Source organism: Saccopteryx leptura, chromosome 3, assembly GCF_036850995.1.
Source record: "Saccopteryx leptura isolate mSacLep1 chromosome 3, mSacLep1_pri_phased_curated, whole genome shotgun sequence".
NCBI classification, from domain to species: Eukaryota; Metazoa; Chordata; class Mammalia; order Chiroptera; family Emballonuridae; genus Saccopteryx; species Saccopteryx leptura.
The window spans coordinates 349,153,738-349,179,352 of NC_089505.1; the positions used below are offsets into that span (position 1 = coordinate 349,153,738).

Consider the following 25,615-nt stretch of genomic DNA (forward strand, 5'->3'; position numbering starts at 1 on the left):
GCTCAACTTGCCACATTTGAATTTGAAGTACATACTAATAAATTTCTAATTATAAGCAACATTTGCATAAATTGGTCATAAATTAAACATGAAGTAATTAAATGTTTAGCAGCCCTTCTTTTATTAAGCTTTAAGAAAAAAAAATCATTAATTATATAAAATTATATCTTGTAAATTCCTAAAGGGATATTTTATTTTCTTCATGAAATTGCTTTTAAAACAGGAAAGTAAACTGAAAATTTTGAAGGCAGCTTTTGGATGGAATTCAGCATTTCTCCAGGAAATATCATGAACAAAAAGGTATAGATTCTTTTTTGAGAGGGTATAGATTTTTAAGTAGCTGCCTCAAGATAGTAACAGTAAATAAAAGTTTATGAACAGGTCAAAGATATTAAATTTTCATTCAATGTTTACTGAAGAACAAATCACACTTTATGTCTTCTACCACATTCAACCATCAAAGGATATGGTATACTAAATAGTTTTATCAGTATTAAAAATTAAAGGAGACAAAGAAATAGCCAGGTAAGAATGTATTCTTCCAGTGGAAGAAGAGAAGTGTTGACTTCTTATTCTATTCCACTTGGAGACATCAACTCTCTTGGACACTGGTAAAGGCAGTAAGAATTGGAAGCCATACATGGCCTTGTCTGTTCAGATCCTTGCTCAACTTTCCTGGACCACTGGAAAACTGAGTTTTAGTCTTATTCTCTTCCATGATTCTTCCAAATAAGAACACTGAGAAGGAGAAGAGTTGGGGTAATCTGGTATCAAATTTTGTAAATAGTGCCGAATCTAACTGAACCATTTCTAATTAGGCTAAAGTCTCTTTAGTCAAAATGAAACAAAATAAATGTAGAAATGCTAGAGTAGGCAGTTAGACAGACATAAGCAGAGCAAGAATGGTAGGCTGGGTACAGAAGACCCCAGGAGCCCAGCAAGGAGCAAAACTGGGAAAACAAGTATTGTATAATAAAATGGGACCTCACCTGCAGGGCGACCTTGTCCTCCCTAGCAGATCTATCGTCATAAGGTTTATACCCCTGACTTTAATATTCCTGATCATGCAGTCCAGACCCTTCCTTGACCTTTCTTCCCCTGGCATGTCACTAGTCACGCAGTAGACCACCTTAGTGGGGAAGAAAGGCGGCCTGAAAATGGACCCCTGGGAGTTCTATACAAACCCTTGCCTGACCAATACCCTTAAGCATTAAAGCCTCAGGACAATGAGGTTCTGATCTGAATCAAATAATTTGAGGGATGAAGTTTTGGGGCTGTTGACCACTTGGTCAAACTACAGATAAGATCTAGGCCTCAGTTGTATTTCAGCTCCAGGCCCAGAAATGCAGCCAAAACAGAGAAGAGATGCCATGGCTGACATCTGGACCAGATACAATGACTAATGATCCACTACCCTAGCTCTGACCAATCAGTAAAGACCATAATCCTAAAAGGACACCTGGAAAGCTGATGGGTATTCTATTTGAGATGAATATTCTATTGACTCTTTTATAGAGAGCTCCCCTTGCGTCACTGCCACCTTTCTAAACCCTTCAGATGAAGGACCCAGTGCGTGCCTTCTCTCCCTCTGGAACGTGCCCACGCCCCTTTGCTCAGGTGCATGTCTTTGCTTCCTTTCTCCTAAGCTACCAGGGCCCTTCTTTGGCCTCTGTCACTTATTTCCTGAGCCCACACTGCCCATAATATTCACGTGTATTTGTGATCTTGATTCTAAATTCTTTCTTAGCCAAACTAAAGAACCAATGTCTAACTTCGCCCATAACACCTGGTGCCATTTGCCATTAACAGAAAGAACCCATTTTTACTCAGAAATATAATTATACATAAAATATAATTGAAATCAAAATAGTCTTTCCATATGATGTCATTGTTAGCAAAAAGGGTAATAATGTCCTGGTTTTCAGTCACACATTCCAAGTAGTACAGAGTATACATAAACTATTCTAAGGCTACGGGTATTTTATATTAAATTCTTAAATATCTGATGTCACTGAGTTAAGAATTACAAATCTATAATCATACTTTCATTTCAAATAAGTGCTGTACTTTACAATTTCGGAGAATGTGGACTGAAGACAGTGTAACAATGGGCATGCGCATAGAATCTGGATTTAGGCTGCCTGGGTTTGAAGCCTGACTGCCTTTACCTGTATAGTGCGGGCACTGGGCGAGGTACTGAGTCAGTTTTCTCGCTTGTAAATGTAACTTAAAATCTAGCCTGAATTTTTTCCCATGGCTTTTGGGCAAATAGCTTCTGCTACAGATATGCTAATTGTTAGAGAAATTCTGTTTGGGAGAACAGTCCCTTCTTAGGAGGTGCCTCTCCCAAAGAGGTGGGGAAATACGTATAAAGTAATGACTCTTTTATCGGAGTTCCGGGAGCCTCCAGACCTGACTGAGATCAGCAGTGGTCAATGAACGGAAAGGCAGAAAACAGAGAGATTTAGAGACTTCATGTTCTTCCTTAGATCCCTTTTGGTGCCTAGATGTCAGCGATTGTCACATAACTCTTGCTCCACCTACTCTCCCTTCCCTTGACATAAAATAGACCTGAATTCTGTGGTCTTTTAAGATAGATTTTAGGAAGCACTAAGGCCGCCCAACCTTCTATAGCTAGTACCTTCTCAATCAACAAAACTTTCCTTACTCTTCCAGGGGTCCCCAAACTTTTTACACAGGGGGCCAGTTCACTGTCCCTCAGACCGTTGGAGGGCTGCCACATACAATGCTCCTCTTGCTGACCACCAATGAAAGAGGTGCCCCTTCCGGAAGTGTGGCAGGGGGCTGCATGTGGCCCGCGGGCTATAGTTTGGGGACCCCTGCAAACTGTGATGTTCTTAATATTGGCCTTTGTTGGGCACATGAACCTTGAACTGGTGACATAAGCAGTGATCATAATAGCAGTTACTTCAAATTTATTTTCAAAATAAAATGAATTGGCCCTGGCCGGTTGGCTCAGCGGTAGAGCGTCGGCCTGGCGTGCGGGGGACCCGGGTTCGATTCCCGGCCAGAGCACATAGGAGAAGCGCCCATTTGCTTCTCCACCCCACCCCCCTTCCTCTCTGTCTCTCTCTTCCCCTCCTGCAGCTAAGGCTCCATTGGAGGCGCTGGGGATGGCTCCTTGGCCTCGGCCCCAGGCGCTAGAGTGGCTCTGGTCGCGGCAGAGTGACGCCCCGGAGGGGCAGAGCATCGCCCCCTGGTGGGCAGAGCGTCGCCCCTGGTGGGCGTGCCGGGTGGATACCGGTCGGGCGCATGCGGGAGTCTGTCTGACTGTCTCTCCCCATTTCCAGCTTCAGAAAAATACAAAAAAATAAAAATAAAAAAATAAAAAAATAAAAGGAATTAATATATGTAAAGCACCTATAGCAGTACCAGTGCATGGCAAACCCTCAATAAATGTTAGCTATCATTATCATTATCATCAACCCTCAGTATCTACTTTGCTTTGTGAATTCAGTCTCCTTAAGGGCTGAATGTACCCCAGCTGGTGTGTGTAAGAGAGAAGCATGCTGTACCTTAAGTATCTAGGCAATCTAGGACAATGGAGGCTACATTCTTGGATCAGGGAAAAGATACTGCTCATTCACTTTTCCTGCCTGTATCCCAGGAAATTTAGATTAGTTGCCTCTGGGGAAAAAAAAGTTTAGGTTGGAGGGAAGGCCTAATCAAATAATTTTACTGGATGATGGGATAGTTAAATTCAGTTCAAATCAATGAAAAATTAAGTAGCTGCTTTATAGAAAGCTCAGACATTAGAAAATAAATATAATTCAGTTTGTGTGGGGGTATGCTCAGAATGAAAAGGGAACACAAAAGGGGAGGACAGATCAGGACAGGTTTTCAAAGCGACATGATCTGATCTTTCATAAAAAAAAAAGAGGGCTTGTAAGAAGGCAGAAAAGAGACAGAAATAGAAAGGATAGCGTCCACAAGGTTAAAGATCAGAACTCCATGATCAGTAGTTTGAACTTTCATCCTTAGGCAACATAAACCCATTAATTATTTTTGACAGGGGTTATACCATGAAATAACTTCAGTGTGAAGGATGCAGGTTGGATTAAAAAGGTTGGAGACCAAATTTAAGTTTGATTGTAGTCGTACTAACAAGAAATGATGAGGGTCTGTGTTGCTCCTGGGATAACAGTTATATTTACTCTAATAGTTAGTAAACTTTAAAGATGTTGGTACATTTGCTGGGGACTGCAAACTGACAGGGTCCTTGCGGTTTAGATTTTAGGGGGACAGAGGTATGGGGGACTGGCAGTAAGCTGACAGGGTCCCTGCTGCCCATCCCCCCACCTCACTTGCCTGATTACGTTGCTAAAAGCTAAGCTCTTTCCCACAACCTCTGACTGTTTAAGTCGGTAAAGGCAATTCACATGCCCTTCCCCACACCTCCATGTTAGCTGCGTTGCTGATTGTTTCTACTGTTCCTATCCCCCATGTCTCTCGAAGAGACTGGAGGCAGTGTTTTTTACCCTTTGTTTTGTGAAGTTAAGATGTTATACATGGTGAGAGATTATTTCTGCACTGGGGAGAATTCTTGGTTTGCCTCGGAAATGTGACTTTGTATCAGAGACTTCTTTGATTTGCTAATGACTTTGCTTTACGCTACAAAAATAAAGCTTTGGGGAGTGTAGGCAATTTTTGGTAGGTCATCTGCCACCATAAGACCTCCTGATCCCATCCTTTTTCTTTCTCTGTTTATTTTCTAATCCTCCACTGTTCCCACCTGAGATAATACTTAGGCATTATTTTTATCCTCCTTAATCTTCTGATATTTGCCTGCATATCTTGCTCATGCCAAACATATGTCTTTACCACAGCCTGACAAACATAGTATCTTCATACTGCTATCCTTGGTCTCAACCATAGGGACGATGAACACATGACATGGACAAGTTCAACCATAGTGGATGCTTCTTTTTTACTATAGTAACTGGTCCAGGTATGGACCAATCAGAGACCTTTCCTGGGACTTTTCTAATTAGAAGAACAAGGTAATACTCTCATTTTTCTCTGGTCCTGATAATATGAGCCTATCCATTTCCATCTTCCTGAGAGTATATTCTTCACTGCCAAGGTGCTGTGTGAAAAAAGCCTGGTGGCAATTAAGAGAATTATGTCAATATAAAGAGAAAAGCCTAAGAAAATAGAGACATCCTTGAAAAGGTTTGAATTCATGATTATAATTAGTTCTGAGAAGTATATCACCTCTGCCTTTTCTAAGATTTGAGTAGTTGAACAACAAATTCTGCTTTTGTGTGTTAAAACCAGTTAGCATTGGGTTTCTGTCAGTTACAATCACAAGAATGCTGACTATTATAAATGGTACTACTGTAGCAAGTACAAGAGAGATGTGCTGATGATGTTTTCAAACTTTGTTATAGACACAAATTGGACTAAAGTTATTACTAAAAAATGATGGAACCGGCAGTACTTGCAAATTTAATCATAAAATGAACAATGTGACCTTCCACTTAGAAAAAAAAAAAAGAACAGAAGCTGAAAATATATATATATTTTCAGATATATATATATCCCTATTTGGAAATAGTATTAATTTTTATAAAAATAAAAATTAAAGCCCAGAACTAAATAATACATAGATTTATATTGTGTGTGTTTTTTGATAAAGCAAGTATGAAAGCACTTTCCAATATTAGGGAAGCAGTTTCTTCCACCCTATATTCATATATCTTTTCTCAAAAAATGAGGCATTTCTGACTAATTCTCCATGGAAACAAAGAACTAAGGAAGACACTAGTATACTATTCATCATAACCACAGGGCAGTCTGAGTACATTGTCCCTGACCTGTGTAGCTAGGTAGCATTTGAATTGGTACCTGCTGCCTTCCAAGTCAGGAGGTAAATGCTCTATTCCTTCAGTGCATTTATCTGATACCAATGTGGCATTTTTAATGCTATTTGTTCATAAGGTCCAAGCACACAATATGCACTTAAAAAGATTACCTCATCACATTTTAAAAATACATATAGCATTCATAGGCATGGGGTAGGTTTGTCTGATTATCAATATTAATTCTTTCTTTTCTTTATTAATGGTTTGATAAAATCAAGATTTCTTTTTTTTATTTTATTTATTCATTTTACAGAGGAGAGACAGAGAGGAGAGAGAGACAGAGAGAGAGAAGGGGGGGAGGAGCTGGAAACATCAACTCCCATATGTGCCTTGACCAGGCAAGCCCAGGGTTTCGAACCAGCAACCTCAGCATTTCCAGGTCGACGCTTTATCCACTGCGCCACCACAGGTCAGGCTCAAGATTTCTTTTAAAAACATAAAGTATTTATAGTTATGTTAAATCTCATCTTTTATAGAGACTAAATTGATTTCTTTTTGTTTTATAAATTGGTATATTTTGCGTATTGAATAAATGCTTACCATCGCAAGTTGGGAGTGGATGACTCCACCAGTGGTTCTTTTCACATAGAAGGGGCTCTTCATGGCTCAGCCTATATCCTGAATCACAACTAAATGACACAGTAGATCCGATGGAGAAATCATGACCATAGCGACGGCCATGTACAGGTATGCCGGGATCCAAGCAAGAATAGGTATTCACTGTAACACCTGGCAGACAAAGGGAATATGACAGTGAGGAAGCTGGATGGGAATCGGATTTGCAGCAACTAATTTCTACCTTCAAGAAATTGTTAATAATAATTTTCTCTAATACATTAATGTGCTCGTGGCTTTATTTTAAAACCAACAATTTATTTAACAAAAATTTTTTGACGTTTTCTTTGACATCTCTACAAAGATCAAATGCACGTCATTTAGTTATATAAGAACTCCATGAAAATATATAATTACCAAACTTTGTTTTATTATAAATTATATATAATCATAGCATTAACTAACATTTCTTGAGCTTATTATATTCCAGGAACAACACTAAAAATTTGCTTCAAGTATCCTACGATATGAATTTTGTCATGAAAATTTCATTTCATTGCTAGGTGTCTCTGACTCAGAGCCCTTGTCCACAACCAATATTATACGTCATATATATATAATGTGTTTTTAAATTTTATTAGCAACTTTTAAATTGGAAGGTTATTATTTAGCAACTTTTAAATTGGAAGGTTATTATTTTAATAGAAAAATATAAAAAGAATTGTAGAGATATTTTGCTTTACATGACAGTATGAACACCTTTATCTTTTTCCTTTTTTTAATGTTACATGAGAGGAGAGGAGATAATGAAGCAGACTCCCGCCTGTGCCTCAACCAGAATCCACCCAGCAACCCTGCCTGGGGCTGGTGCTTGAGTGTCCAGCTGTTGATAACACCTAAGGCCGACAGGCTCAAACCAACCAAGCTATCCTCAGCACCCAGGGACAGGCTCAAACCAATCAAGCCACTGGCTGTAGGGGGTGGAGGGAGAAGTAGGGGAAGCAGATGATGTGCCCTGACCAGGAATCGTATCCGAGGATGTCCATATGCCAGGCAGATGCTCTATCCACGGAGCAACCGGCCAAGGCCCTGTATTTTTCTAAGTAAAACAGTGTCACTGCTTTGGTGGCTACTTGTTAGGATTTTCAATAGCCTACAGTGTCCTTTGATATTCCCCAATAATATTTTTTCTTGAGATTTATAATCCCTAGCTAAGACCATATCATGACCAAGCTTTCCCTTCAGTAAGACATGGTTTCCCAACCTTGGTACTGTGGACATTTTGGGCTGAATGACTCTTTGCTGTGAAGCTCTACTGTTCTTGCAGCATGTTTAGAGACATCCGTGGCCTTGACCTACTGCTAAATACCAGCTGCAGTGCTGCAGTCACGACAATCAAATATATGTCCAGATACTGCCAAATGCGCCCTGAGGTACCAAAATGCCCCCAGTTGAGAACTGGAGTATACGGTAAAATAAGTAATTATCTTACTGTTTCTAAAAGGGGGAGTTAGACAACAAATAACTACTGATTTTATATTTCAAAAAATATTAATCAGCATTTTAAAAATTATATACTAATTAGCCTGACCAGGCAGTGGCTCAGTGGATAGACTGTTAGACTGGAACACAGAGGACTAAGGTTCGAAACCCTGAGGTCGGTGGCCTGAGTGCAGGCTCATCTGGCTTGAGCACAGGCTCACCAGCTTGAGCATGGGGTGGCTGGCTTGAGTCCAAAAGTTGCTGGCTTGAAGCCCAAGGTCGCTGGCTTCAGAAAAAGGTCACTAGCTCAGCTTTAGTCCCCTGGTCGAGGCACATAGGGAAAGCAATGAAGAATTGATGCTTCTCATCTCTCTCTCCCTTTCTGCCTGTCTGTCTGTCTCTATCTGTCCCTCTCTCTCTAGCTAAAAAAAAATATTAAAAAATTATATACCAATTAAATCACATTCTCATAAGAAAATATTTATTTCTATTAGCTACCCAATTTTAAAATGAAGCTAAACCAAATACTAAAAAAAAATTAGTTGAATTTTATAAAGGTATATTGTACATTTTAAGTATATTTATTAACCATTTCATTTTATTTATTTTATTATTATTTTTCCCCACTTGCTTGTGTAGGTATGAGCCAGTGTCACATTTCATTTAAATGTTTTTGTTTTTAATGAGAAACTGAAATGTGTCGAAAAATTTACATTCAACACAATTACTTAGGCCTGCTATATTCCTCATCTAAATGTAAACACTATTCTTCTAGGGACCCAAGGTTTTGAAATCCTCATTCATCTCGAATCCTTCTCAGAATTATTTCTTCCGCAAAATATGCCTGAAATCCATTGTCAATGAAAATCATACTGTCATTTTCCCTTTCCCTACCCAAGGCCTTCCTCACTTCAAGTCTACAACACAAACAAAAATTGCTGGTCTTTATTTCAGTACTTTGTATCTCCAATCTATTTTATATAAAGTTTTGGACATATACATACCTAAAACCTGATATTTCATTGCTTTTGTAGCCTACTGTTAATGGCACTGAGTTCAAGGTCAGTACCCTTAAATTTAAGTTTCCCAAACTGAACTCATTATTCTTCATTTTTTATTATTTCCCCATAGTCATTCTTCATTTCCAGTCAGATAAGTCTCTTCATTAGTTTTACACTTCATTTCTCTGCCATGAATACCCTCAATTTTCCCCTCACTTACACAATTATCTCAATCTTTAACAGAGCAGCTCGGATACCCTCTCCTTGAAGTCTTGATCTTCTAATGCTGCAGCTCATAGATAACCTTCCTTTATTTGTAACTCTATGTTGTAATGATATCTTAAGAAATCAGGGAAATAGGGGGTTTGAAGGGCTCACGCAAAATATAAATTGTGGAAAAAACAAAATCAAGCAAATTTAATTAATCAAAAGTGACTTGAATATTTTCAGATTACTCAAAGTAGGGATCAGTGAATAACATAAGCATAATTGTTATTTTTTCTTTTTGTATTTTTTGAAGTGAGAAGCAGGGAGGCAGAGAGGCAGACTCTTGCATGCGCCCAACCTGGATCCACCCAGCATGCCCTCCATGGGGTGATGTTCTTCCCATCCAGGGTGTTGCTCTGTTGCAATCAGAGCCATTCTATGGACTGAGGCAGAGGCCATGGAGCCATCCTCAGCACCCAGGCCAACTTTGCTCCAATGGAGCCTTGGCTGCAGGAAGGGAAGAGAGAGACAGAGAGGAAGGAGAGGGGGAGGGGTGGAGAGGCAGATGGTTGCTTCTCCTGTGTGCCCTGACTGGGAATCAAACCCAGGACTTCTACACACCGGGCCAACACTCTACCCCTGAGCCAACTGGCCAGGGCCAAGATAATCTTTTGATTTATCCTCCTAGTCTTTCCAACAGATAGATGAAGTATGAGTATGTTTCTTTTGTTTTCCCTCCTGTACTGTACAAGTCCACAGAATAAGTCTAAATAAATATTTCATAATTGATTGACAAGCAAATAAGTCAAAGCAATGAAAATGTAAAATTGAGAAAACCAGTAACATTAAAGTTACAATGTAATTGCTAGTTAAGCAGGTTTAGAAGATTCTTAAAGTTTGGAAGTGTACAAAATTTTCAGAATTTTACAGCATTATAATGAATGACATTAAAATTTTCTCATAATTTTATTTTATAGATCTTGTTAATACAGAAGTAAAATCTCAAAATAGATTTTCAGCTTATTTGGTTATTCTATGTGTAGACAAAAATGGGGTTCTATGGAAAGTACCCTCACAAACAGATGTGATCATTAATTTTTAATTGGGCAGGTCATGGTGCGTAGTCACATTCCAGGACTCTCTTTTTTTTTTTTTTTTTTTTTTTTTTTTTACAGAGATAGAGAGAGGGATAGATAGGGACAGACAGAAAGGAACACAGAGAGATGAAAAACATCAATCATCAGTTTTTCGTTGCAACACCTTAGTTGTTCATTGATTGCTTTCTCATATGTGCCCTGACCGTGGGCCTTCAGCAAACCAAGCAACCCCCCCCCCCCTCCGCTCAAGACAGCAACCTTGGGTCCAAGCTGGCGAGCTTTTGCTCAAACCAGATGAGCCCATGCTCAAGCCAGCAACCTCGGGCTCTCGAACCTAAGTCCTCTCCATCCCAGTCCGATGCTCTGTCTACTGCGCCACCGCCTGGTCAGGCCCAGGACTCTTTTAGTAAAGGGTTTATCTTTGCCTTAAGCAAGATCTGTCCATTGTTTTTGTCCATACATTACCACACCTTTGATATATGCATAACCACGCTCAAAAGAAAGATAATCTTGTTAACCATTTTGTAATCCACCTCCCCCCCTTGCTTTCTTCCACCTTCCTGTAACCTTTCTTACTTTTCCTCCTTATCTAAATACATACAAAAAGTTGCAAATGGCCATTCTCTGAAGTATTTTAGATCTTACTTCCTGGCAACTATTGCCAGTTTTGACTCTGATATACTTATAAAAATTATCTACAGGTTTGGACCTTTCTTATCTTCATGCATATAATAAAAATATTTGATCCATTTATGTTTGGATTTCTTTACCCCTTCTCATTGACTTTCAACATAAGAACTCTTATTTAAATTGCATATTTTTGTGGATGTCTACCATTTTACGTAGTTGGAATAAAAAAACAGTATCTATTCATGTATGTGAAAATATGTTTTTATATGGATCTCTATAGATTTGTTTTGTAGCCATTTATAAATGTATTGCTTTATATAATATTCGGATTGCCAAAAAGATATATATTTTTTTATTTCAAGAACTACAACTTAATAAACAAAAGCTATTTTTTCCTCAGGAGAAATTAACTGTACTAAAATAAACAAAAAAAAAAGAAAAAGAAAAAATGTGTTATGTTTTTAAAATCTATTCTATGTTCTTATTATTTTTAATGTGTTTTAAAATTTATAAATAATCTTATCCTGGCCCTGGCCAACTTGCTCAGTGGACTGAGTGTTGGCCTAGCGTATGTACGTCCCAGATTAGATTCCCAGTTAGAGCATACTGGATAAGTGACCATCTGCTTCTCTCACCCTCCCTTTTCCCTTTCTCTCTCTCTTCCTCTTTTGCAGCCAGTGGCTTAATGGTTGAAGCATGGCCCATGCACTAGAGATAATTCAGCCTGATCGTATCAGCCTCAGTTGCTAAAAATAGCTTTGTACTTGAGCATCAGCCCAAGATGGGGTTCCTGGGTGGATTCTGATCGAGGTTCATGTGGGAGTCTCTCTCACTATCTCCCCTCTTATCACTTAAAAAAGGAAGAAAGAAAGAAGGAAAGAAGGAAAGAAAGAAAGAAAGAAAGAAAGAAAGAAAGAAAGAAAGAAAGAAAGAAAGAAAGAAAGAAAGAAAGAAAGAAAGAAAAGAAAAGAAAGAAAGAATCTTATTACTGTTGGTACAGTTTTTACAATCTCTGTTTTAGAGAGAAAGAGTAGGGTAAAAAGTGCCCCTGGAAAGGCAAGGAAAAGAAAGTCTGGAGAGCAGATAATGTAGCATTTCAAAAAAATCCTTCTCACTGAGTTGCAGTCTGCTAGAGAAACTCAGTTTTCTATGTTAAATACATTTAATTTAAAAAAATAGAAATTCAACAAATATATTTTTTAAATTTCAATTATGGTAATAATTAAGGTTTGCTCTTCTGAATTTGAGGTTTGGCAATGGTTCATTTAAAAAAGAAAGTTTGGGCTGTGGCCAGTTAGCTCAGTCAGACAGAAATAACAAGGTTGTGGGTTCGATCCCCAGTCAGGGCACACACAAGAAACAACTAATAAGTGCACGACTGAGTGGAACAACAAATCAATGCTTCCCTTCCTCCACCCCTATCTCTCCCTTCCTCTCTCTGTCTTTCCAAAAAAAAATAAATAAAATAAAAATAAAAATTAAGCTCTGGCTGGATACTCGGTTGGAGCATCATCCTGGAGCAGAAAGGTTGCCGGTTCAATTTCCCGGTCAGGACACAAACAGGAGCAGCTCAATATTCCTGTCTCCCCCTCTCTCCCCGTCCATCTCCCAAAAAACAAAAAACAGAAAAAGATAACTTGGTTACCTTCAGTCAGCTTGGAAAACATTCATAAAGTGGTAACAGAAAAAGCTTTTTGTTTGTCTGTTTTCCTAATAAGAAAGTGTACCTGATATTAGAGATTCTTTCACAATAGCCAAATGTAGCTTGTTGATAAACATTAATTACTATTAAGAATAAAATTTGAAATTAATTAATTCAGACTCTACTCCAGGGGTCCCCAAACTTTTTACACAGGGGGCCAGTTCACTGTCCCTCAGACCGTTGGAGGGCTGGAGTATAAAAAAAAACTATGAACAAATCCCTATGCACACTGCACATATCTTATTTTAAAGTAAAAAAAACAAAACGGGAATAAATACAATATTTAAACTAAAGAACAAGTAAATTTAAATCAACAAACTGACCAGTATTTCAATGGGAACTATGGGCCTGCTTTTGGCTAATGAGATGGTCAATGTCCGGTTCCATATTTGTCACTGCTAGCCGTATCAAGTGATATGACACACTTCCGGAGCCATGACACATGCATCCTGCGACACCGGAAGTAGTACTGTATGTGAGCAATGCCGTGCTTTGCAGCACCGCCACATATAGTACTCCAAGAGTACAGGATGCAGATGCACCCTGTGCTCCTCTCACTGACCACTAATGAAAGAGATGCCCCTTCTAGAAGTGCAGTGGGGGCTGGATAAATGGCCTCAGGGGGCTGCATGTGGCCCACGGGCCATAGTTTGGGGACCCCTACTCTACTCTGACGTGCATTTAACAAATAATCTTAAACTAGAGATCTCAACTGAGGTCTTTTTGTTCATTTGAATTCCGAAGTACATCTAAATCCTCTTGCTGCATTTTTAGAATGTTTAGGAAATATACTTCCATGCCATAAACTCTAAATATAGAGAAGTTAATATATATAATTAAATGATAATGTGGATAAAATGATTAAAAAGAAAAAAGCAACAAATATATATTAATTGTGGTTTTAGGGCCCATGAACTCATTATCCAGATCTATTGGAGACACCAAACATGAAATATAAAGTTATGAATATCAAGTACAGAAATATTTTCTTGAGATGGAAGGTGGCATAGGAGAATTGAATATATAAAGAAATGACATCATAGCTATCTGCACTTGATATAAAAGTATTTTTCAGTAACCATCTTAAATGTGCTGCTAGATCCTTTCACCAAAAATGTTTTTCATGCAAAGATGTATCGCAATGTAATTTCAGATGAAAATATGTACATATATAAGTTTATATATATATATGTATATACCCATCGATCATATGTAATACACCCACACATGTATACATCAGACATGTATAAACAGAATAGACTTTTTTCCATGTATAACTACTATCAAATGTTTTAAATGATAAGACCTAGACTTTTTTTAACAAAAATACAATCATTTAAGTGGGATTATTATAAACTATTTCAACACTATAAATTACAGCTTAATTAAACATTTTAATATGTACTCTTTCTTAGTTTTGGTAAATATTTGAATATATGTGCATATATATTATTTTTGATGTTAATATAATTTTCAACATTTTACACAAAATAAAAAAATTGAATAATTTAAATGGAAAATGTGTGCAATCAGAATGAGTAAAATATAAAAGAATCAATGAATTTATTAAATAAAAGCTGAAGAATCTTCTAAGCTTTATTCACTTCTTAGACTGACATTTACTGCCTATTGTCAGCTTTTCAGACTATATCCAAATAACGAGTGCATGAGCTCTCATTTTAAAACATTTATTTGATACTCCTGGCATTTCCTTAGCATTTCCTTTCATAATGATATTAGAGAGATATTGTTGGAAAATCTATTGCAGAATTTACTAACGTACAAAACTTGTGAACTATTAGCATTCTCGTAGGCCAAGGAGAGATTCATTTTTTAAAAAAAGAAATCTAGTTTTCTTAATAATACAATGGTAAAATGAAATGTAGGGAAAACAGAAGAGAAAAATCAAACAATATATTGGCAGTACTTACTTTCATAATGAATCTTGAAGCCATTATTGGAACGGCTGTTGTCCGTGGTAAAGAGAAGGTATATAAAATTGCTGCTACTAAACAGAAACTGGGGCACCTGCGTGCCATTGTAAGATCCAAGCAAGGGTGACAGCAGATTTGGCCCGTCGTGAACTTCCAGAACATCATAATTTAGTTCAGTCTGAAATCTAAGAGTAAGAGACACATGTGAAATTATATGTATTTATTAGCATGCATTATATATAGATATGAAAATAAGGCCTTCGGTTGCTATTTAAATTACTCTTTAAAATTTTTACCATTTTTATAATTTATTTAGTTTATCTAATATATATTAAGACACCATCATTTGCAAATAAGATCCCATCATTTGCAAATAAGACCCCATCATTTGCAAATACTGAAGTCATAAGCTCTTATTCTTAGGGGAAATTATCATTAAAAAGGTATGTGAAGCCCTGGCTGGATAGCTCGGTTGGTTGGAGTGTCCTGCCGGCATGCTGAGGTTGTTGGTTTGATTCCCTGGTCAAGGAACATACAGAAACAACTCAGTGTTCCTGTCTCTCTCTTTCTCTCTCTATCAAAAAAAATGTGCATATATTTGTTGCTTATAAGGTTTATAAATAAGATTTCTTTCAAATGTTATGAATTGTCCTTAGTAACTACATGGCCTTTTCACTAAGGACGTATTATATTTTTTGGACTCAACTTTCTTTTGTCTTCTTCATTTCTATGAAAAACTATATGGTTTATATTTATCTTCAATCAGAATATCAGATTATCATCTTAGTTGTATAAATATATTTCAAATCTGACTTTTGCTTTATATAGTGGTTTTGTTTGACAAATATTTTGGACATTAAAATTTATATAGTTTTTATTTCAAAACAATGGTTCTAAGAATAAGTAGGTAATAATAATGATGATGTAGTTTATGTTTACTAAGTGTCTGAAATTCTGCTAAATACTTTATCTATTAGTTTATCTAATCTTCCCATTCACCCTAAAAGTTAATTCCTATTATTAATGGTTTATTTATTTTTATTTATTTATTTTGGAGAGAGAGACAGGAAAAGAGAGAGAAACACAGACTTGCTGTTCCACCCATTTATTCATTCATTGGTTGATTCTTGTATGTGCGCTGACCCAGATCGAACTGTCAACCACGGCCTATCAAAGTGATGCTCCAACCAGTTACCTGGCCAGTGCACTCCTATTATTATACTCATTTCACAGGTAAAGAAACTCAGACCTGTGAAGTTTAAATAGCATTGTGTTTTCTTAAATAACAGAGCTAATCCTTAAAGACAAGTATCTTTGTTCCTAACTACTATGCTATGCTGGCTAGTTTTATATTTAGAATTTTAGTTGCTATTGCTCCTATCATTTTCAAATTTTTAAAAAGACATGATTATTTTATAAACTGCAATCAATACAGAGTTCCTTTGAACATACATAACATATTCATAAAATAACATTTTGTATTCCTTCCTTGTACTTCAAGATTACCCTACATTTGGCCCTGGCAGGTTTTCTCAGTGATAGAGCATCAGCCTGGAATGTGGGAGTCTGGGTTTGGTGTCTGGATTTGATTCCCGGTTAGGGCACACAGGAGAGGCAATCATTTGCTCCTCCCCCCTACCTCCCATCTCCTACCACAACCATGTCCCCATTGGTTTGGTTTGAAATGTTGGCCTCAGGTGCTGAGGATGGCTCTGTGGCCTCTGCCTCAGGCACTAAAAAAATGGCTGTCTTGCTGAGCAATGGAGCAACTACACCAGATGGGCAGAGCATCTCGCCCTGGTGGGTTTGCTGGGTGGATCCTGGTCAGGGCACATGAGGGAGTCTGTCTCTCTGCCTCCCCTTCTCTCACTAAAATTTAAAAAAAAAAGAAAAAGATTATACTACATTCTAAATCTGGATCAGAAATCTTAGCTGTGGGAAAACTTTACGTGGAATCATGGAAAACTGAGGATTTTACTTTCTTGTCCATGATGATCCTGCAGCCCAGGAAATTCCTTTCCTATCTTCACCAAGGTTTTCCTACAGATCTTTAAATATTCAGCCTAACTATGTCCTCAGAGACCCTTTCTCTGACCTCACAGCATTGGACAGCTCCTCTACTATACTGCCACAACATGGTGTGCCTTTTATGACATTAATCACAGTTATGTTGCTTGTTTAATAATTGTCTCCTTTAAGAGTCTATAAACTTCAGGAGGTCATGCAGTGTCGGCTTTGTCAATGCTTTGCATGTAGCAGACATGCAAGGAGTATTTATTGATTAATATAAATGAATAAATCAATGTATTTTAATGATAGGATTATTTTTCTTTTCTCTAGAGATGTTACCAACCCGATGAAAAAGCACTCAGTAATTAGACACAGCAGTTTTGACCATGTCATCCTTTTAAAATGTACCTTCTGATACATTTCTGGTAACTAGCTATCTCTAGTACAATTTAGAAAGTAAATGTCAGTTGAAACATCCATTAATTTTCAAATAATCACTTCTACAATCATACCTATCAATCTTTTTAACATTACATGATTAAACTATGTTATTCTTTAAAAAACAAAAAACAAAAGCTGACAAAGAAAACTCAGAACCTAATCAAAACAAATTAAATGAAATATTTAAAAGTTAGAAACTTTGTTTCATTATAAGCCTCTGATATTATTATGAACATGGCATGTAAGTAGTCAAAATTACATGTGTAACTTAATGTTATTTAAGAAGTACAATCGAAATACCTTTCAAGATGTACCACTGTTACATTTTACCAAGGCAATACACTTAGTAAAATGAATGAATTTTATAAGTTTATCTTACTTTTTATTTTGCAACCTGGAATAAATTGTACTTGTCAAAAATGACTTTTTCAATAATATAATCTAGGAAATGAAATACGTAGGAACACCAGCATATATAATCAGCAACCATGCACTACGGATCCATTATTGGTTGTTTTGTAGTCCGTCTATTGTTGCACTGAAATTGGACTTCCTCTTTGGTAGCTAGTCAATTGATAATTACCAAATTAAAATGCACAGAAGAGTCAAGGATTACTTTGAACAGAAACATAAAGAAACTTAATTCTTAATAAAATAGGACCATTAATGGGTGATATAGAAAACATTGTTGAGGAGTGAATCTTTATATAGAAAATCATCACAAATTTGCCCTAAGGAACTATAAAGATACACTAACAGGGAAATAAATGGAATAGGTTTACACAATAATTTGAACTTCATTTTATATTTTAAAATTGTTGTATAAATTTATCATTAAGTGCCTCCATCTAATGTTTACGGCCATAACAAATGTGTTGTTTGTTATAAGTAAATGTTATAAAACCAATGGATGATATTTAAAAAATAAAGTTGGATCCAATCTTACTCAATTTTTATTATCTTTTAAAAACAGTCTTAGTGTTAATTCAAACCTATCTGACCAAATTATGATATTACTCATTGATATAAAAATAATTGCTCTCTGGAAGACTGATACTGATAGTTTGTGGTCAAGTGGTTGAAGAAAGGCAAAGGAATACCAAGGAACAGGTTTAGAATGGGCAATAGCAAATGAGTGTAGGTAGGAACTGCCCAATATTGAGAAAATTTAGGAACTTTGGGAAGACACTCATTTATTTTTTAACTTTATAAAGTCCCTGGTTTGTTGCTTTGCTATTGAACTACTACCCACCATGTGACAGCTATTTAAGATGTGGATTATTTTAAGGAACCAGTTTTCTGACAAGACACATGGCATGCAGACAGCTTTAAAGCAAAATTACATATTATTAAAGGGTCTTTAAAAATAAGAAATGAAATATATTTGAATAATTTTCTCTTCAACTAGTTCCAACTCAAGTATCTTATGGGCCTGTGTGTGTGTGTGTGTGTGTGTGCTATGTTTGTCAATTCAATCATTAGAGCATTATTCTACTGTATGTACATATTTTTAGATGTTTACCATGTGAATGCAATGCTTATAAAGGGTTTGTTTTTATTTTTAAAGAAAGGGTTTTAAAGGGTTAAGAGATAGAGTCCACAATATAATTGGTAAATTATATACATACTTCTATTTGAATTTCTGAACAGTAATTCAATCAAAGATCTGAAGCTTCGTTCTTTTATTACAATCTTTCTCCATACTGATAATTTGTAATGCTAATTTCCCTAGGACAAAACTCAACTAACCAGTCATTAATATACTATAATTTAATACAGTCATTTCTCTGAATTGTTTGAATATAGGTAGTGTGAATACTGTATCAGGTTGCAACATGGTATTGATTTGAATGAGTTAATAGTACCTTTGTCTCTTGAAATCTAGCATAGCGGAATTCACAGGCCCTTCAAAATATAGGACAACCAATGTCATTAATTTAAAGGTCACGTGTTCATATCTATGTAGAATGCATATATATTTAAAGCTAAAAGGTCCACTAGTATTGATTATAGCACTAAAGAAATAAAAATAACTTGAAAACAGATAACTGAACAGGTTATCTGTTATCATAATAACTGAAAGGTTAAAAAGGTACACATTGTCTGAAGCATTCAAGGTATAATATTTGACTACTGCAGTAAAATTATACATTGATTAGGTAAATAAAATGGAGAAAGTCAACTGTTCATTTTGATAATATTTTTTAAGGTAAAAAAAAATATTTCCAGAGACCTTTCAAATGTAATTTTGATAGAGTGTCCGGGTTCTGCTTCAATCACCCACTCACAATTCAAAGAGTCTTTATAGTATCCTGGCCATCCTGGGGAGAGAATCAGTCCACTGGGAGCTGAGAAGTGGCCACCGCATGGCGCTGAAAATGAAATCAGAGAGTGAAAATAGGACTTTTAGAACGAGTTGCAGAAATTATTTTTAGTCCTAACTATAATTTGTAAAATGAATCTCTGTAGGCACTTCTTAACTGCTAGTTCATAATGTTTTAATGTGAAAACAGTTCTTCTACTATTGAAGATTATTGTCCTTAAAGAAAAGTCAACTATTGTTTAAAATATAGCATAGCTACACACAGAGCAGGTCAGAAAAGCTGATTATCTCAAGTCCAATAATATCCCTTACATATGTTTGTGTCTCCATCATCTTCATCTTCAAAATTTGAAAACAAGTAAGTTGTTAGTTTCTCACTTTTTCTTTTTCTGCTTTGTATCCTTTCAACCATTACTAACTCATACTACGCACTATCTAAAACTTTAATTTTCCTTTTTTCAGGGACCATACTGTTATTTTGACCTTCATTGATTAACTGGTCTTCTCTGATTTCTCATCAAGCTGTCAGAATAATCTTCAAATTACATTCATCAGACCAGACCCTTTCCTAGACATGTATTTTTATCCCTTTTCTTTCAACATCTGGGCTATTTAAATACTTGTCAAGTATTCAATCTTTTCCTTCTCTCTACACTCACACTCAACTGAATTTATTTATTTATTTATCTATTATTTTTTTTAGATTATTATTTTTTTTTTTCTGAAGCTAGAAACGGGGAAAGACAGTCAGACAGACTCCCGCATGCGCCCGACCGGGATCCACGGGGCACGCCCACCAGGGGGCGAGGCTCTGCCCCTCAGGGGCGTCGCTCTGTTGTGACCAGAGCCACTCTAGCGCCTGGGACAGAGACCAAGGAGCCATCCCCAGTGCCCGGGCCATCTTTGCTCCAATGGAGCCTCGGCTGAGGGAGGGGAAGAGAGAGACAGAGAGGAAGGAGAGGGGGAGGGGTGGAGAAGCAGATGGGCGCTTCTCCTGTGTGCCCTGGCTGGGAATCGAACCCGGGACTTCTGCACACCAGGCCGACGCTCTACCACTGAGCCAACCGGCCAGGGCCTTTTTTTTAGATTTTTTAAATTAAATTTTAGAGAGATGAGAGAGAGAAAGAAAGGGAGAGAGTGAAAGAGGGGGGAAGAAGTAGGAAGCATCACGTCATAGTAGGTCATAGTAGTTGCTTTCTGTATGTGCCTTGACAAGCCAAGCCCAGGGTTTCAAACTGGTGACCTCAGCATTCCAAGTTGACTCTTTATCTATCCACTGCACCACCACAGGTCAGGCACCATGGAATTTATAATAATAGCATTGTAATTACAATAACTATGCGATTAGGTCTTTCAGTATAAACACCTCATTTTGGAGATGAATAAACCAAGTTCTGAAAAGAGTAACTTGCCAAAGTTCACAAGGCTTGAAAAGTCTCAAAAGTACTTTCAAGTCAGTTTTTATAAAACGGAACCTCAAAACCAGTCCTCTCCCATTATTTACTGTAGTGAAATGAATCTACCATCCATGAAGTAGCATAAGCCAGACAGCTAGAGGCAGTCCTCCTTCAAACTTCTATAAATCTTCCATTTTCTCCTTTATCCACTCCATTCGAAAGTGCACTCTTGTTTCTCTAACTCTATAGATAATAGCTGCCATAATAGTTTCATTTACCATAATCTCATCCATGGAGTAAACCCTCCTAACTGACTGTCCTAAGGGGTATCTTCATTCACATCTGCTATCCTCCGTAGTAGAGCCAAAGGGATTTTTTAAGGCATGAATCTAACTCTGCCCATCAGTGGCTTCTTCCTGTGTTGATCAATAAGGCCTTACATGACTGAGCTGTTGCTTACTCTAGTTTAGACTCTGAACTTCTCCCTTCCACTCTGCAGCCCAGCTACACTAGCTGGTTCAATACAGGAGAAAAGAATATTTGAATTATTGAAAAATTATTCAAAAGAAAAAAAGTCAAGTGTATATCAGCTTTCGATATATTAGAGACCATTCTCAATGACTCCCTATATTATATTTTTATTTTCTTTAACTCTTTCCATTTAAACTCTATGCTGTGTTTTTATTTTTGTTGGTATTTGCTTCTTCCTGGTTTACCTTACATAATTTCTAAAACTCTATTGTTCCAAACATTATTTTTTTACTCTTTTTTATTCCTCAAACAATTTGATGTAACCCAAGAAAATAGAAAATATTTATAAATTGGCCTAGAAATCAAGCATTACCAAATAACGTCCATTTGAAAAAATATATATTTTCTATGTAAAATTGTCAAAATTTTTATTTGTATAAAAAAGAAACTTTCATATTAAATTTAATATTCTTCCTTAGTAGAATTTGTTTCCTTAAAATCTTTTAAAGGAGACTATTTTCAAGAAGATTATTTACTCTTCTTCACTTTAATGATACATAATTAAGTTTCCTGTAGGGTTATTATACATTTCAAAAATAAAATTATATGTATCATAGTTATTTGAATTACTATATTGTAAAAGACCAACTATTTTAGTGAGAGAAGGTCCTGGAAATATAGTTTCTGAGAAAAATTCTGGCTATGTCATCGACTCTCCAAGAGGCTGTAAAACCAAAGAGAGCTGCTCAGAGCAGGCCAATCAGGAAGAGTCTCATGAGCCCACCGACTGTCAGGCACAAGGCGGAAAAATATGCACATGGAGACGCCACACTGGAAACAGCTGCAGAGCATGCCATGGACAAAATGCAGGACCAAATAAGAAGAAACCAAGTGTAGAGAAAACATTCAAGAGATAAAGAAGAAAAAAACAGATGTAGAAATCTGCCCAAAGCAGAAAGCAGTAGAAATATAAGACAGGAAGTAAAAAAGAAAAAGAAAGAAAGAAAGAAAAAGAAAAAGAAAAAAAAAGCTTTGGAACAAAGAACTAATAAAAATTTTAATAACAAAATTTGAATTTGTAAAGAGAAACCTAACTATAATATAAATAACAATCTGAACAGAAAGGCAGTAACTTAGTTGCCAAATCTTACGTGTAATGTATGTAGTATATAATTAATTTTTCTCTTTAAATACATTTCTGTTTTAACTTAAATGATCTCTTTAGATTTGCCTTAAGCAAAAAATATCTAGGAAACCATAGTTTATTTGTGCTAGTTATATTTTTTTCCTAAATGCCTGAAAATAAACAGGTAGCTATCAAAATTTAAGAACTGCTTACATATGTACTACCTAAAATAAGCTTGCATACCTCCAGGAATAAAGGTACTACCATTTAAGAAAGACTTCTATAAAAGATACTAACTACTGCCTGACCAGGCAGTGGTGCAGTGGAGAGAGCGTTGGACTGAGACGCGGAGGATCCAGGTTCAAATCATAGACATGACACCATGGTTGCTGACTTGAGCCCAAAGGTTGCTGGCTTGAAGCCAAATGTCACTGGCTTGAGCAAGGGGGTCATTTGCTCTGCTGTAGCCCCCGCTCCGGTCAAGGCAAATAGGAGAAAGCAATCAATGAACAACTAAAATGCTGCAATGAGGAATTGATGCTTCTCATCTCTACTTCTTTGTCCCTATTTGTCCCTCTCTCTGACTTTGTCAAAAAAAAAATAGTAACTATTTCTGACTGAATCAGGGAAACTTGGAACATATAGAAAGCAGAAAAGATCAAGACCTAAATGAGATATTTTCAAAGTTCTATTCATGCATTGATTCATTGATTCATCATTTATGTATTTCAGTTATTTGACAAACAATTGTGTGTCAAGTAGTATGTACCTGCATGGTATTTGTACTACTTCTATTAATTAACATTTATGGGATGTTTTTTATGTGGCAGCCACTGTGTAAAAAGTCCCTTAGATTATTTTATATAATGCTCAAAATAGTCCAGACTTGTGTACTATTACTATAGATAAAAACATTAATATGTGGATAATTTAAATAATTTGAATGTTAGCTATCAAGGATTTGAAAAGAGGCAAAGTGGCTGTAGAAACTTCTTTCTCATATGGCCATATGTAACTGCAAAGGAGATTATAAAATGAAGTCCTTAAGCTGGTTAGCTATTTCCCTTTTACAACTCTATAGAATGAATGGGGTAATAAAGCTTAAAGGTGGTGACTAGCTAGCCATTTCTGTTATACCAAGATAGTCATAATGCTTGTCAATTTAGAGTATGCTTTTATATACATTACTTTATTTGATTATCTTAATAATCTTGTAGCATAAAAATACTGGTTTGTTTCTTATGCCAGTTTTGCAGGTGAGGGGAAAATCATGACTTGATGAGAAACATAGATTTAGGTAGTGGCAGAGGTGAGACTCAGCACACTGGATGATTTTTCAAAGAAAAGGATGGGAGATATGTTGTCTCTGTATTTGAGAATAAAAAGAGGAAGCCAGGCCCTGGCCAGTTGGCTTAGTGGTAGAATGTCAGTCCTGTGTGTGGATGTCCCGGGTTTGATTCCTGGTCAGGGCACACAGGAGAGGAGCCCATCTGCTTCTCCACCCCTCTCCATCTCACTTCTATCTCTCTCTCTCTCCTCCTTCTATAGCCATGGCTCGATTGGAGTGAGTTGGCCCCAGGCACTGAAAATGGTTCCATGGCCTCTGCCTCAGGCACTAAGAAGAGCTTGTTTGCTGAGAAATGGAGCAACGCCTCAGATGGGAAGAGCATCGCTCCCCAGTGGGCTTGCCAGGTGGATTTCAGTCGGGGTACATGCAAGAGTCTGTCTCTCTGCCTCCTCTCCTATTACTGAAAATAATAATAATAATAATGAAGAGGAAGCCAGAGACGCAGACATTATAGGTTCAGAATTGCAGAGAAGCAATCATAGCTCTGCACCTCCTTCCATTTCCATAAATGCTTCCTCACCCCCCCCCCCACTTCCATTGGTATTAGAAGCAAAACCCTGCCAACTGCTACTTAATTAGTATCCCCTATAGCAGTCCTCCAGGAGACCTGAAATTTAATACTAGGCAAATAAGTAACTAAGTGAGGGGTTTGTTTTTAGGTATAAATATGAACATGTGTGTGAACATGCATTCTCTCTAGGAGAAATACAAATAAATTCTGATTGTTCCCCTGATTGCTTCCACAAAAGCTCTACCTTTAAAGAGAATGCAGTATCTGTGAATGAGACATGTTTTCTTTCCTTTGAGGCAATTTGGGATTCACGAGAAAACCCCTTATCCTCAAAGGGAAAGTTCATCAGACGTGTAGGTCCAGACTTCTCTCCAAACAGTTGTCTAGGGACTTCAGTCCCATCCTATTCACTCAAGGATTTCTTTCAGATATCCCATCAGGGAGGAGAAAGGAGCATAAACAGTAGTTATGCAGAGAGTTCTCTGCTGAGGGCAAGGAAGTTCTTGCTTGAGTAAGCATTTTAGGGAACATTCTGAAGTTGATAGAATAAAAACAGAAATTAGTTTCTTTTTTTCCTGCCTAATTAAGGCCTTCATAAATGCCTACCAAATCTCCTTCTCCCTAAAAAAAAAAAATGTCGAAGAGATCCTCTAATTATCTCATTACTTTGTGAATTAAAAAACCTGGTCCAATCCAACTCAAAATTCTTACCTTATTGCCTCTACTCAAGTGCATCTTTGAGCAATGGCCAGAGAGGCTTGGAGGATAGAGAGGTGGGTTTTGATGGAGGGCCAGCACTCCATTCATTTATGCATTTGGAGTAGAAAAGACATTGACTCCTGAATTCTCATCTTGTCCCCTTCTTCTGTCTTTTAGGTGAGTTACGGCTAAGATGAAGAAGACTGTGCTGTCATAGTCACCTAATGCTTATTCTCTCACAAACCATGACCTGTCGTCCTAATGCCTTCCATTTGTCAGATATGGAAATTGTTTGTTTTCCATGAAAATAAATTAGGTCTTTGGAAAGGCCAAGAGTGAGGAGGTGTGGCCTTTCACTAGATAATTCCCTCATACAGGAGAAGCTCAACCTGTTCCAGTCATCTCTTTGTTCCTGTGGTTAGCAGAACAGTCCGTGGCCTCTGGTTTCTTTCACATGGGGGCCAAGGCTGGCACCATCTTTGCTATTCATTTGATACATAGGCCACTCACACCACTGACTTGCCAAACTGTTTAAACTAGACAGCTTTCCCTACTTCAATCTACCAGCTTTCACCAATTTTCCTTCTCTTGCTCCACGGGCATAGAAGGCAGCTCAGCAAGTACATTGTATAATTTGATATCCATGGGTGGATTCTAGTTCCTTTTTCTCACAGCCAACTTCACACTTTATGAGGGATTCTTTTAGAGCCTTTCTCCTCCAGCTGGCCTGAAGAGAAGGAAACTAGCATCCTCCTTCCTGTAGGAAGGTACATAATGATCTGAATAACTTTTGACC

The 25,615-nt window shown here is 37.1% G+C and overlaps 1 protein-coding gene across 3 annotated transcripts in view; it reads right to left on the reverse strand.

The window, feature by feature from the left end:
- CSMD3 (CUB and Sushi multiple domains 3) overlaps positions 1-25,615 on the reverse strand; it is a 1,231,016-nt gene that overhangs the window by 404,322 nt on the left and 801,079 nt on the right. For all 3 annotated transcript variants that reach the window (XM_066379371.1, XM_066379370.1, XM_066379369.1), the window contains 3 exons: positions 19,178-19,316; positions 14,491-14,678; positions 6,426-6,614 (listed from right to left, as the gene is read on the reverse strand). In XM_066379371.1, the coding sequence (XP_066235468.1) occupies positions 6,426-6,614; positions 14,491-14,678; positions 19,178-19,316 (516 nt within the window). The remainder of the gene's footprint in view (positions 1-6,425; positions 6,615-14,490; positions 14,679-19,177; positions 19,317-25,615) is intronic.